Consider the following 16,042-nt stretch of genomic DNA (forward strand, 5'->3'; position numbering starts at 1 on the left):
TCGAAAAAGAATTACCAAAAAAGATATATATAGATCTAATAATTTATTATTGAAAAAGTATAAAAACTTAACAATTATTATCTCGTGTCATCAGTCAATTTCGACTCCACCATTCTAATATCAAGTTGACTTGCAATACTCTATTGATGTGCATTCACAGTGCTCCTACGAATCTAGATAAAACATATCTCAATTTTGGTTATGACTCTTATCTCTTTTCTACTCGTCAATTTTTTCCTCCTTATCTTATGTTGTTTCTGAGTTTCAACGTCGTCTTTCAAAGGTTTTCATCATTAATTTTACGGATCGAATTCGAGGTTCTTCAATATTATTGTAACTACATGAGTGCGTCGTCTTGTCGATCTGGCTCATGCACATTCGACAGTCACCGAATGTGAAATTCCTTACGTGTCAACTTACATGCAATCAACTTTCATATAGTTTTATTAATTAATTTCACAACATTTTATTGACCAATGTGTGATTAGGTATAGGATTCGAGAAATTAAAAGCATTATTGTTCCGGGCTAAATATTAAATAATAATTAAAGGGCAAACCACTATCTTGATCAACTTTCTATTTCCTTTTAAATTTTTCTTTCTAAATTTTGGCCAACTCCTTTTTCAATCATTTTTTGCATTTTCATGTGTACACTATCCCATCCCCCACTATGTAGTTTGCCAACTATTCCCCACTATATAAGGCTCTTAATTTTTGGGTATTACATATCACAAACCCAACTTCAGTATTCCTCTCACTACGTACACAACCTATATATAAGTGTCTGTGTTTTTTCAAAATGTTGTACAAATCATCTGTGAGGCCTTTAAAGGTGGTCATGGCTAATTTGCTTACAGTGTTTTTGCTAATTGAGGTGTTTGCATATGGCTACAGTTACGGACAATATGGCTTAAACACGAATTACTACTTGATGAGCTCTTGTCCTTTTGTTGAACCTGTTGTTAAGAACATTGTCAACAGAGCTTTGCAGGATGATCCCACCCTAGCAGCTGGTCTGATTAGAATGCACTTTCACGACTGCTTCATTGAGGTTTCTTCTCTCTCTCTCTCTCACACACTCACTCAGTACAGAAAGTTCACTCACATATGGATGTACTAGCACACTTTGCATGTTTTAAAGGGAAAAGAGATTTTGTCATTTTTAATTGTAGTTGCATTTTTAAATAGTGTATGGTTTCTTTTAAAAAGGGAATAAATTGCATATGAAAAGGTTGAAATCGAGTTGCTAATCCTATTGGATATAAAATTGATGTGTGTAAAAAAGGAAACAAAAATCATAAATTAAAAAACTTATATATGTCATGTAAAAATTAATTGAAATCAATAAATAAGTAAACGATAATTCTAGACCACTTAATAATTTCTCATAAGAAAAAATAAATAAAAAAATAACTAATATTTGATTGTATTTACAGCTGCGGTTAATATATAGCAATACGAAAAATACTAAATATACACCCGTTTTCTCTTCCACTCCATTTTTACCTCATTTTCATCTCATTTATTTTTTTATTTGTCTCTCTATTATTATAACTATAAAAAAAATCTATATCTTTCTTTTACTCATACACCCAAAAAAAAAGAAGTATCATTATTCTAGCAATATAATTTGAAAAATATAGCCTCCAATCTGCCTTCTACGTCATACTCTCTTAATAATATTTTATTATCACAAGTTTTAGTGTAAGTCATTAAATAACAGTATAGCACTTTAGTTTCACTATAATTTTTAAATAATTCAAACGAGTCTGCAACAGAGTTTCTAAAGATATAGTGCAAATATAATTAATCTTTGAGAACTACATACGTACACTATATTATTTCTTAGAATATATGAGTGGCCAATACGTGAAAGTGGTTACTCAACTATTTCTTGTCGCTACAATGTTCACCACTGAAAGATGTAGTGTTGTGCATGTGTTTCAACAAAGGACAAACCGGATTAAATAGTTGCATATCCACATTATTATATAGTACTTCAGAGTATTGACACATGCATCAAAATTGCTTATTATTTTGGTATTAGGGATGCGATGGCTCTGTTCTGATTGACTCCACTAAGGATAATACAGCAGAAAAGGATTCTCCAGGGAATTTGAGCCTGAGAGGCTTTGAAGTCATAGATGCCATCAAAGAAGAGCTTGAAAGACAATGCCCTGGGGTGGTTTCATGCGCTGATATTCTTGCCATGGCTGCTAGAGATGCAGTTTTCTTTGTAAGATATTCAACTTAAATAATACATTACTGTTTTCTTTGTAACTAATTTCCCTTTTTCTCTTTTGTGGTGCAATGAAGTAGTTTATTGATGTAACGTGGCTTGAAATTGATTATGATTATGAAATATGAACAGGCTGGAGGCCCAGTGTATGACATACCTAAAGGAAGAAAGGATGGAAGAAGATCCAAAATTGAGGATACTATCAATTTGCCATTCCCTACTTTCAATGCCTCTGAGCTCATTAAGTCGTTTGGTCAACGTGGTTTTTCTGCACAAGAGATGGTTGCCCTCTCTGGTAAGCACTCGCCTATATATTTATAAGTTTTGCTATCTTTTTATGTTGAATAATTTCATTGTAAACTTATTTCAAAATCAATAAAGCTTTCAGTACCGGCTTTGGTTAGCCTTATATATGTTTAATTCTTTTCCTATTTTATTAAATATGTATAGGTTTAATTTGATAGAATCTCGTTACATCATCTGTTAACTATGTAACCAGTTGATGGAAAAAAAGTTTAAAGACTTTAATAATGTCACTAATTTGGGATGATAAATGAATCCTTTTAGCCAATTGAAAGTTGAATTTTAATGAATCAGCACATTTAGGATTCGGATTAAAATTTATCCGATCCATTCATTTTGTCACCCTTTGGCCTTATCACTAATATATGGCTAAAGGTTTGTCAAAATTTCAATTGGTAACATCAAACATGCATGGTTACTAAAAACCAGCTTGTATAACTTGTAGACTTGTACGGTTGTACCCATATCCAGGATGCATGGAAATGATAGAAACCCATGTAACAAGCACTTTACCAATTCACTAGCTAGAAAGTAGAAACATGTCATTATTTAATCACATATACAGTCTAAAAACAAATTAACTAATGAGATGTTGGGCACTTGGCTCACATATGCAGGGGCTCATACACTAGGAGTGGCAAGGTGTGCTTCTTTCAAGAACCGATTGAAACAAGTGGATCCAACTTTGGATGCACAATTTGCCAAGACACTAGCGAGAACATGCAGTTCCGGCGACAACGCACCGCAGCCATTCGATGCCACGAGCAACGATTTTGACAACGTTTACTTCAACGCTTTGTTGAGGAGAAATGGGGTTCTTACATCAGACCAAACACTCTACAATAGCCCCAGAACCAGGAACTTTGTGAATGCTTATGCATTCAACCAAGCCATGTTCTTCTTTGATTTCCAACAAGCTATGGTCAAGATGGGCCTGCTTGATGTCAAAGACAATTCCAACGGTGAAGTAAGAGAAAATTGCCGCAAAATAAACTGAATCAATTGAGGGTTTGTGATGGTTTTAGCTTTAAGGCAAACTCCAAACACTAGTTAAAAGTACATTGCATGCATAGTATATGTATAAATGTGTATGCTTAACTAGTACCTAGCTCTATTTTGTATCCGTTGGGTGTATTAACATTTCTAGTTGTAATCCTTAATCATCAATATATTTCCTATATATGTGGTGTGGAAGTAACTCATCAATGGCTTTCAAGATCTCATTAGTATAAAGATAAAATAACTAAAGTTTTAGATCCACACAAAAAAATATTTATTAGTTTGGTAAGTAAAAAAGTTTGACAAATAACTTTTTTATTTAAAATAAAAAAAATTACTCAATTTTATTTTGGATCTCACTTTCTATTTGTCAGCCCTGACTAGATTGATTTATTTTCAAAAGTTATTTTTTTTTTGGTGTGTGTGAAAAAATTAAAGAATGCTTGAGTTAAATAACTAAGTATATAATATCCCCATAAACAAATTCATATAAAAATTTAATTAGTCTCTTCAATTTTGCTGCTGGGATATATGAAGATATGGATTTCTTCCGTAAGAATGATATATTCATTCATTTGGGTGGACATAATTTGAGTGATGTTTCTCAATTTGAAAATCTGTCAAATATGGTGTCCCTAAGTGTTTCTTTGAGCCCTTTTATGATTCTATCATACAAAGCGATTCAGAACTTGACAAATGACTAGCAATCCAAAAAATGTCTTGTTAAAGCGTCTCTTTCGAAAAATTTCGAGAATCTCGCACTTATCTTAATCAAATGTCTATATTGCTAAAACTATATATCCAATTGCCGTTGCTGTCAATAAAGATGTATATATAGTATAGACATGGAGAGACGGCCTCCGTAAGGATTTTGGCATTGGGCTTGAAAATAACATTTTGGACTTTAAAAAGAGTTTTTGGGCTTCGGCTTGCATGGAGACTGGCTTTTGTTTCCTGCACCTCCAATTCCATTTCCAAAAGTCTATGCCAAAATAAAAATTTGCATTTTAAAACAAATTTTCCAAAATACAATAGGAGGAGGTGCAAAATATAATAGTGAAAGTGGAGGATGCAATAGCCATGAAGGCTTTGTACCTAAGTTGAAAGATAATTACTTAACGTGTCAACATATTTGCTTTGGTGCACTCCAATTGCATTATGGATTGGACAATTGTAATACAATTGGGATGCATCAAATCAAATAAATTAATGCACTAAGTAATTATTGAGTTGGAATCATTTGAACTATAAGACTTAGGTTGTTGCTTATTGCACCTCTAATTATTATAGGTACAGGAAGTAATGATCTAAGACTTGAATTGTATATTTTGACCAAAATAAAAACACTTTAGGTTTATATACTTTGACCAATTGGTTTTAATTAATCATTTGCAAAGTTAAAGAATAATCAACATTTATTAGTCATTTTCTATATTACCGTGGGCTAGTTAGAGGAAAGAAGGTAAAAATAAATTAAAAAATTGCAGATGTTTTGGCTTGCAGCAATTTGGTGGAGTATTTCGTTGTCTTGTAATATATTTTATCTAGTAATGATAAGTTTTGATTTCTTATCTATTATGGGTCTCATTAGGATTAGAACTTATTCTTGGATTTCTTGTCAATGTTGGTACATCTAGTACATGTTTTTCATATTGGTGTATGTATGCTATAGAATGTATTAGATCATTATATTAATTATGTATAATTAGATGAGTTGATTATCCCCGGAACTAATTAAGGTTAGAATAAGTTTCAAGACTCAATAAATATTTATTGATTATTCACTAATAAGATCTTCACCATAATGAAAATTAAACACATTCACTTTCTTGTGAGATATAATTTAATTTCTTACCAATTACACCGTCCTAGATTGAAAAAAAAAAAAAACTAAACATTATTAATTTTTCATTATCTTTTTCTCTCACCTTTTATCTTTGGTAAGAAGTTTAAGATAATTGTCTTGATGCGAATCTTATTCTAAACTGTTTTAATAATGCATTGATCATATCATGGTATGCCGAAAATAAAGGAAAGAAATCAAGATCTGCTGTCAAGAAAAACCACCAGCCACCTTATATAATAATGAACTTTCAAGGTTTTTTTTTTCTTTCGTAATTTTTGGAAACTAAAGATATTTATCTACAGTCAAAGATCAATCCTCTTTAAGTATAGAGATAACTGAAGTATCCTTTGTTCGTCTTAAAAGTATTGTTCATACAAATTACTAAAAATTGAACCTTAATTTTGCATATATACTTAAGAAATCTAACTATATGTGTCAAATATATTTTGTTAATCAGTAATGAAATTCTTAGTTATCAAATGTTGTTGCTTTTCTATATCATACTACATGGATCATGGAAACATCAATTAATGCCTATGATTATCATAATTAAAACCTAATTGTATTTTAATCCCCCTCTTTTTTATACTATTGGTATCCTAAGCTTTAAGCTTAACATTAATCTTACCGGTGATATCTGCATTCCATTTATGGGGCTCAAATTACGGAAGTTAATTTCTTTCTGCGCATGCGCCCCCCTTCAAAGTTTTTTTTTTATCAATTCCACTCAGCAAGATTTAGCAATTCTTTTCTTCACGTCTGGAACTATTAGTCAATGAAGTGTAACAAAAATCTCAAGTATTATAAGGCCTTATGCACGCGTAGTTTCATAAATAAAAAACAAATTTTTATATATTTATTTTTAAAACTTGTTTTAGTAGAAATGCTTCATACTTATATTAAAAAAAGTACAATATACTCCCTTCGGACCTAAACATAAGTAACAAAAAAAATAATTTTAGATTTAAATATAAATAAATCCTAATTAACTTTTATCTATTATATCTTTCATTTAATAAAATCTTATTTCTGTAAATCATCTATTCTATTTTACAAATATTACTATAAAGAATATTTAAAAAAAATAAATTAAATGTTATTATCTAAAATTTTTAATTTATGCGTATGATATATACTTATATTTAGATAGGGGAGTATATGTTTACGAGAAGTAATAATCACAAATACTGCTTGCCAGTACTATTTCAATAACGAAGGCTATTGCAAGTTAACAACTAATATAATTAAGACACATAGCACAAAATTGAAAGGAAAAAAAATAAAAAAAGAGTTATCAAAGTATGCAACGAAATAAGATCAGCCCAATAGATGACTCAGCTGGGTGTTGTTTAATGAAGCGTGAGAGTTTATTTAGGGATTGTTGAACATCGGTCCAAGAGAAAGAATATTCTAAGGTAAATTTTCGATCTCCGGCGGTTTTCTGCAAACCATATTTTGTGTAATCAATTGCAAAGATTTTGAACTTCAAGTGAATATTTATATGAGATGGTGAAGCAAATGAGATAGAATATGTACTTGGTATTTTGCTATATTCTTACCTATATATACTTTCTGCGTGCGTTATGGTGTGCGAGAAACACTTATGTATCAAATCCTTAATTAAGGGTCGTAAGTCAGTGTTAATTTTGAAACGAACGAAATCCTATATACACAATCTCTCTTCAAATATATAAGATAAATCTATAACTATATATATTAAGGGAATATAAATGTTTGGTGTACATCTTTTTATCTTATTTTATTCTTATAACTACTTATCTAAAGGACTATTTCTCTCTCACTATTTTATTTTCCTTTTCCTCTCTTGTCTTTTTTTTTTTTTTTGCACGCTCTAAATCATCCGTTATTATTTAACTTTCATATATCTCTTCTATTTTATTTTATTTTTTATCTTTTAAAAAATGTAAAGAGACATGGAGTGATTCTTTTTTCCTAGTGTATAATTAAATTAATTAAAATATATATGCATAAAATAGCCACATAAATCAATTTTTATTTTATTCATTATATTTGGGTATTGTCACATAATATTTAGAGAAATAACAAATAATATATAAAATGTTTTTTAAATCATTATTTTGCTCTCAGTGTTCATGTGACCATTTAGTGACTTTATGATTCAAATGCTCATTAGAAGAGACACACTCACATTTAATATCTGTGTTTAGAAATAATTAAATGTGAGAAATTAAAAAAAAAATTAAATAATAGTTATTCTTTCACTGCTATAGGCCAAAATACCTTTTGAACGAAGGTATTTTGGAGAACGGCCGAAGTATATTAAGACAAAGGTAAGGCCCATGGGCCTAATAGTCCTATAAAATGAACAACGGGAGACGAAGAATACACACTAAGACAGAGGAAGAATACACTACTGTACCCTCGAATAGTACACCTTTTGTAATAAATAACAGTACATTTCAATTATTCTATTGTAAAGGATTATATATTATATATTTGGAAAATAATGATGATTATATATTATATATTTGTTTCCAAATTAGAAATTTCTCAACAATTAGTTAATGTTCAAATGAGCACTTCTATATAGGGAATAAATAACAGAAATTCTTCTACTTTTTTGGTTTGTGAGATTGTCACATAAATACAATTACCTGTAGATAGTGGTAGATGAATGGAAATGTCCAAGTGTACATGGATCATGACTTCATTGATCAACGTCATGTAATCAGTTTTTAATCGTATCCAAATTTACAACATTAATAGTTTCAGATTTATTCTTTTGTGTTATATATATACTTTCTTGATACATACATACATATATCTTTTGCAAGATCCACTTAATTAAAGCTATGCTGAATCTGAACATTAAGCTGAATGAACGGCAAATATTTTCTTTCAATTGATAACAATCAAGAAACATAAGATTGTGTGAACATAACCAACCGTACGTTTTGCAACCAATTATTGAATATCAGACCCTCTAAACCACATGACATCATGTTCTAAAAAATTAAACAAAGAAAGACCAACGACACATAGACCCAAAAATTAATATTCAAAATGTTACATTTCCTCTTCGAAAGTAAAATAAACGGGAAAAAAATAGGAAGGATAGTTAGCAAAACACAGGAAAAAATAAATGTTAAACAAATGGCTATAATAACAAGACAAAGAAAAGATACTGCCTCGTGCTAATTAGCTAGCTAGTTGAGGGATTTCTCTTGGCGAAAGTGTTCTTGTTATTGTGCATCCACACTTTGAGGACTCTTCTTTTGATTCCAATCTCTTGGCAAAACTTCTGCACCAATGATTCATCTAGCTTCTGTATCCTCCACCCTGCTCTTTCTGCAAAAGCCAACATCTTCTCCTTCTGTTCTTGTGTGAACTTGGTTCTGAACCTCTTCTTCACCTTCTCATTTGGATTTTCCACCTCCTTAATCATCATCCCATCTTCGTTTTCCTTCTCATCAGACAAATCAGAAGGACTAATTGAGCCACTTTTGTTGGGAGATAAATGAGCCAAAATTGGTCTTATTATCTGAGTAGTGTCAGGAATAATCATCAAAGGAATGGCATTAGAATCAGAAGACTCTATCTCTTTTCTGTGAAAGTTTCTGTGGCAATTGCAAGCTGAGCACTTGAGAGCTTCAAGGGTGCCTTCTTCTCCAGCAGCCATGAACTCACCACAGCCATCAGTTGCATTGCCACCAATTGCAGCTGCATGGTTCTTCAGACATTCCTTGTATCTTATAATTATCTTTTTATCTTCCATTTTGTCAGCATGAAAATTGCTAGACTCCATTTTGTAGAAGCTTCAACAATATGGAATACTGTTGTTAAAAGAATGAACAAAAGGAAAATTTTCTATGATTAGGAAGACTGATGAGAATTAGTAAAAGGTTACTGCCAATATATACACATATATATGTGCGCGCGCCAAGAGAAATAGTGGGGAGGAGAGATATTGAAAGGAAATTGGAGTTTTGATGGAAAAAAGTACACGAGGTCTTGATTGTGAATTTTGCAAGTGAAGCAACAAATGGTATTGCATACTATATATAACATAGAGGGGTGTGACTGTTGAGAGAGAATTAAAGAAGGGGAGGATGGGATGGAAATAGAAATATAGGATATTTAGGGTATTCTAACTACTCCCACTATCTCACTATATATAATTATTGTGTAAAATCGAATTTTTTCTCAAAATAATTATTATTTTAATTTTTAATATAAGATTAATTATTTTTTATTTATATTTTTTATATATTAATGATAAATTATAAAATCTAAAAATGAATTAATGATAACATAATGTTAATTTTATAAAATTATTATTCTTTTTTATTTATGTAAAATAATTTAAGACTATAATTATTTTGAAACAAGATATACTATTGTGTTGATCACTTTAATTATGGTTTAGATTTGTCTCTATGTGTAAGTGTACGAGAGAGATGAAGAGAGAGAGGCTTTAATTACAATCAAATAAAGAAAGCATAAATGTCATTAGACTAGAGAATATGTAGAGACAATTAAAAAGTTGAGTGCATGCCATTGCTTTGCTTTGCATACACTGTTAGACATCAAGCTTACGCTATTGAAAAGAGTGGTCCTTTAACAAATATTTAGATTAAATTAATAAAAGGATTACCAAACAAAAATTAAACAGGAAGCCGAAAGATTAATATTTGTGAAGAACTGTCCACTTAGAAGAAAAGCCTGTCCATTGCTTTGCAAATTGCAATAAGTACTGCATTACTTTAAAGAGGGTTGGACTGTCCTAGATTTGGACTTTGGTTGGTTGTCCCCACTCCCCATTTGTATACCAACGTTAACGTTCTATTAAGTACAAGTTACTATAAAAGGTAGAGATCATTTTCAATTGCAAAGTACAGGCAAGCTTAATAGAAAAGTCTTGATTTGTCAATGTAAGTTTTTCTACCTTACTTTTACTTTATCTTTATAAAAATTGGTCCTATTTTGTAAAAGAAACAAGATGGAATATAAAAGTTAATGATTTTGGTTCCTTCTTTTTTAATTAGTTTCATGATTTTAGTCTCTTATTTGTATTGGATAATTTTGATTTAGATGTTGGGTGATGAAAAGAAAATCTTAATAGAAATACAAAAATAGAAAATTTATATTTTTTTAAAGATTAATATTAGTTGTTAATTTGTTATTATTTATTAGTTGAAAGGATTCGAATCAACGATCTGTTATTTCCTTTTTTTTCTTTTAATCATTAAGTCAACCTTATAACTTAGAACTTTAAGTGATAAAATATATACAATAGATAATATAAAATTAAGGGTTATATTTAATTTTTTTCTATAACATATCTTTTTTTAAAAAAATAATTCTGATCGAAATACCATTCAACTTTAAATATAAACATTTGTTTGGATCAAATATTAGTGCATCATAAGAAAAATTGTTGTTTTCCTAGACCTAAGATGAGTCTATTTGTTTATCTATCTATCAATCTTAATATTTTTCATTTCTTGCTACTAATTAAATGATTATATCCGTATTAACATTTAACACTGTAAAACGAAACAAAATTAAGAAAATAAAAATCAATAAAAAGGTTTGAAGGAAAGAAACCGGGGGCGTGAGGTTAGTTCTCACTAATTAATAAGTATATATACAGTCTTGACACCAAGTGCACCGTGAATTCGATCATTAGCATATAAGCAAATGAGTAACAGTTGTAACAAGTCGTGCATATTTACTGTCAATAAATGTATACCTTTTGAATAACAATAATCACTATGACCAACAAGAAGCTGCTAAGTCATGTACCATATTATTGCTTCCCAAATGATTAAGCCCTAAGCACAAGTGACAATTATAGGCTGCTGATAATAAGTCCTCTCTATACAGCCGCTAGATCCAACACCTCCAATAATCATAGCCTATGTTCATGATAAATTCATCAGTAAATTGTTTATGAGCAATTGTATATAGCTACTTATATATAATTTGAGTTTTAATTATATCTGTTGGTGTCAAGATTTGACCTTATAATGAAAAATGGCTGATGATGGTATTGGTATAGAATCGAAGATGAAGCAATTGATTCTGAATTCAAATTTGAAAATGTGCTGCTTACTAGTATAGAAAATTAAATTCGTACTTAATAATAATTTAATTTTATGCAATTAATAATGTGATAAAATTTAATAAATAAAGTGTTAGAACGAGGATGAAATAAAGTATGAAAGGTTTTTACTTATAAATCAAAATTAAACTCATTAATTTTAAAGAAAAAACCTCTATTGAAGTTATTTGCCCTGGCTTATATATTGAAGAGGAACTGTTTTTGGCGTGATGCCAAGTGTTCTGGTTACGTGGAGTTCTCATAGGCAGTCCAAGTGGTAACAAGCTTTTGATTTGTGAGGGGCCCTGAGTAGTCCAACGCATTACTTGCATAATTAGGAACGCCACTCAACAAAATTAAACTAAGTTCTTACTAGTATTTGATTATTATCAATGATTTAATGTTAACATAGGGATGCTGACCCTATTGTAGGGTTCATAATATGTGCATATGCCTTACCACTAATTGATCCGTGAAGTCAATGAAGATTATTAATAGCAAACGACTCTAAATGTTATGTTGCATTGACTCATTATCATCAAGCAAATTAAGAATCTCTTCACCTTCTTGAACTTACATATTTATTTAATAACATTTAATAAAAAAAATCTTCTTAAAATACCCTTCATAATAGTGTTTATAGAATATAAATAAATGATTAATGAGAAACAATATTTTATTACATGAAAAATATAATAGAAATTTTATTATTAAATAAGATAAAAGTCAATTAGCATTTACTTATATTTAGGTCTAATTAGCATTTACTTATATTTAGGTCTAAATTTTTTTTTGTTGCTTATATTTAGATCTGAAGAGAGTACATTATATCTTTTTTATATTTTACTGATTAATATATGTAGAGACAATAATATTTTATTAGAACAATTTTTATATATATAATACTAAAATATTTATATTAATAATTTAATTCTTTATTTCGTAGGCATGAATATTATAATATTATTTACTATTATGTTGTAATATATTATAATGTATATAGTCATACTATTATAATATATATAAATATATATGATATGATATTATTTTAATAAATAATTAAGCTCTGCAATAGTCTCCCCTTCTGAATCATTCTATTTAAACTGCAATTTCGTATTAGGCTAACAGTGTCAATTGGGATCTACAATTAATGCCAAGTTACCAACTATGAATCACAAAAGACAACAATTACAAAACTAAATTAATAAAGGCTCATGCACAGTACATGTTCTTGTTTGTAGATTATACAACAATATCACCGTAATTTTATTTTAGTACATGAAACACAGGAGAACAGATAAGCTATACATAGTGTATCAACTAGTAGCTGCTGTAAAACCAAAAGAGGCACAAGAAATAGAACCAGCATCCCAACTATGATGGACAATTTTGGCCTTTGAGTTTTCACCAGCAGCCCCCATAGCCACATGCAATGGGAAGAAGTGATCAGGCCAGGGATGAGCCAGTTTTGCATATGGGGCCTTCTCATCGAATTTATTTACTTCCTCGTATCTACAAGAGCCATATATAAATTAACATTAGCATTAGAATACGTATCACATGAATAGTACTTCTGTCTTTTCAATCAAATCTATGCCAATGATCCTACTAATTAATCATTAGATGTATCACATGAATATATGGTTAAGCCTATGCATATGAATATCAGAATATGTATATAGGGAATGAAAAATTACTCCTTTAGCTAGGTTAATTTTATTTTTTTAATCTTTATACTTAAAAATTACTATTTTTAGTTGTTTTACAAGTATTTTCATATTTTTTTATTCTTGTTGTTACAAAGTGACAAAAACTAAAAAGTAAAGGTTGTATAACCAAATACACTAAAACGAATCTGAAAACGTTAATATGAAAACTAAAAGGACTGATTTTTAAATGTTAGAATTAAAAGATAAAATTTATATAAGTATAGGAATTAAATAAATAATATTTTCTGTAGAAAAAAAAAGAAGCCAACATATACTACCTTCCTTCAATAAGAGAGTTTTTTAACCAGGAATCAAATGCCAGAGCCCATGGAGCAGTAGGGCTATTGCGAGGCCCAATTGCTCTCAAGTTATGGAGAGCACTCCCTGACCTAATTATAAGAACATCCTGATCCTTAAGAGGAGCCAATACCTTTCCCAAGTTGTAGTGGTAAGTACCATCTCTGTGATGAAATTGAGAGCTGGCACACTGGATACATCAACATCAGAGGCACCCATGCACCATGATCATGCCCACCTTTTCTATCCTCATCCACTTTACTGAAGCCCGATGCTTCTAGTAGTTCCTTCACCCTCTTTGCCACGTGTGGAGCCCCCCGGGTGCTGGATACTTTAGCTGCCAATAAAAGGGAACAACTTAATTAAAGATACACATAATTTTTATTGATTTTGGAGATATAAAATTGACTGTTCAAAAAGAGTAAAGGAAGAAAAAATAAGAAAAAGATTTCATGAATTTGAATCCCAACTCACTTTTCTAACAAAACTAATAAATTAACATTTTTTAATAAAAAAAAAAACATTTTTATTGACTTCACATCACATTGACTTTGTCATTATCATCTATAACTAAAATTATGAAAGCAAGGACATGACATAAAAATGCAACACAAATATTAATTAATGTCTTTAGGATATTGATTAAGAAATTGAAAATAAAAATATTTTTGTTGGGAGGTAAAAAATTATACTGTTTATGATTATTTTTGTATTCTCTTATTATTTTCAAACTAAATGATTTTTTTTAGTTTCTTAATTAATATTTTAAGAGTACTAATTAGCAAGACTAAAAATGTAATTTGAAAGTATGACATTAATGCATGTTTAGATTTTGGTTAGGAGAGTTTAAAACTACTTACTCCTAAAACAATAAATTCTTCTATCTTCATTTTGTGTGTTGAAATTCATATTGTACATTGGATTTTACAAAAAATATATTTTATTTTAATCTAGACAGTCTTAAACTCTTATGGCATTCAAACGTTCCATTCAATATGATGGACTTTTTTCAAAAGCAACACCTTGTTACTTCCACGTTCATGTCTAAGAAAGTGTGTTTTTCAACGGATTCCCAATCAGGCATTTAGTAATGGTGAACAATAAAAAAGGCAACAAAAGGGTACTTGGTACAAAACATGACATGAGACAAAGTGCTAAATTACGAACCTTGTACATGACTTTGGGGAAACCATAGTAGTCATAGATGGTCTTGTTGTGATCAACAACATTGACAGTGGGAACATCGGTATCCCAGTGACCAGAAATGACAAGAATGGAAGAGAATCTCTGAGGAAGCACCTCCTTCCACGATGTCAAGAACTCCCATGCTGGAATTGAATCATCTATGGAAATTGTTGATGATCCATGTGATATGAAAAATGTGTCCTTCAATGCCATCTTCCCTTCCTATTCAATTTTATTGCCAATACAATTCACAATTTCTCTTCTCTTTTCGTTCCTTAGCGTACAATGAACACTGCTATGACCAAATCTGAATAAGATATTCATTTATATATAACTTTAATATAATTAGAGGGAAGAGAGAGATATGATTAAGCAGAGACAAAGATAGAAGAATGAACGAAAGTGACAAATGAACTATTATGCACTATATGGCTTACGCGTTAAGTTTTTGAAATTTGGGCACTGGCTTTATTGATTCATTCTTTTTCTCTATTGGCTATTCCCATTGTCCAAGTCTAATATTCAAAATAATAGGAAAATTCATGGGATCAGATTCCATTGTGTTACTGTTATCATGGGTGACGTTCATAATCCTTTAATTTACTAGGAAAAAAAATATTTGAACACCGAATGTCAAATGACACTTAGAGACAGATACACCAAAAAGAGAGCGAAATCTAGATATAATGGATTTTAGGTAAATATTAATATTAGAAGATAAAAAAACCTGTTCTCCTTTAATTTTTAAATATGTTCTCGAATGGTTACTGATAAAAACTTTCATCTTTTCATCCTTTCATCTTTTAATTCTTTAATTTGTCAATAAAATTCTAGATAATATGATGTAATAAGAAGAACATTAATAAAATATTCATTACTTAGAAGTGTATAAATATCATTACTAATTATCCTATTTACAAATCTCTATTTTTTCTTTTACATATAACAAGTTATTGTTGATTTTGTAGATGTGTATACCATGAGTTTCATATTATTATTTTTTTAAAACTTTTTTGTTTTAAGTCAGGAAACACATTTATTCTCAATAAAATAATTTTACTTGGGTGTGTGATTACTGTTAGTTCAATATTCATTCTTTAAATTAAAATATTTGACATATATGGTTAATTTTTTATAGTTTAATTTTATTTTAAATTAAAATATCAAAAAAACAAACAAAGATATATAATTGAAGTGAAGCTAAGTGGGATTTTTTTCCAGTAAAATAAAGAAGGAATTTTCTCATCACGTTATAGAAGTAGGATAAAAAATAATTTCTATTCAATTAATAATATAAAAAATTAAAATAACGGTATATTAGAATTAAATTATAATAATATCTTCCTTTCCTATCAATTTTCTGTGATGATGAGGTCAA

General features: G+C 29.7%; 2 protein-coding genes and 1 pseudogene across 2 annotated transcripts; 1 reads left to right on the top strand and 2 right to left on the bottom strand.

Annotated features, from left to right (window-relative positions):
• Window positions 1-726: 726 nt before the first annotated feature.
• LOC100776019 (peroxidase superfamily protein) lies at window positions 727-3,742 on the top strand. The gene is made up of 4 exons (NM_001354788.1): window positions 727-1,052; window positions 2,049-2,237; window positions 2,373-2,535; window positions 3,161-3,742. The coding sequence occupies exons 1-4, from the start codon at window positions 801-803 to the stop codon at window positions 3,538-3,540; spliced, it is 984 nt and encodes a 327-aa protein (NP_001341717.1). The 5' UTR covers window positions 727-800; the 3' UTR covers window positions 3,541-3,742.
• A 4,562-nt stretch (window positions 3,743-8,304) lies between these two features.
• On the bottom strand, window positions 8,305-9,390 carry LOC100793926 (zinc-finger homeodomain protein 4). Its single transcript, XM_003555490.4, has one exon. The coding sequence runs from the start codon at window positions 9,173-9,175 to the stop codon at window positions 8,573-8,575; it is 603 nt and encodes a 200-aa protein (XP_003555538.1). The 5' UTR covers window positions 9,176-9,390; the 3' UTR covers window positions 8,305-8,572.
• Window positions 9,391-12,620: 3,230 nt separating this feature from the next.
• Window positions 12,621-14,939, bottom strand: LOC100776557 (4,5-DOPA dioxygenase extradiol-like; annotated as a pseudogene).
• Window positions 14,940-16,042: the final 1,103 nt, after the last annotated feature.

The sequence above is a fragment of the Glycine max genome, chromosome 20 (genome assembly GCF_000004515.6).
Source record: "Glycine max cultivar Williams 82 chromosome 20, Glycine_max_v4.0, whole genome shotgun sequence".
NCBI lineage: Eukaryota > Viridiplantae > Streptophyta > Magnoliopsida > Fabales > Fabaceae > Glycine > Glycine max.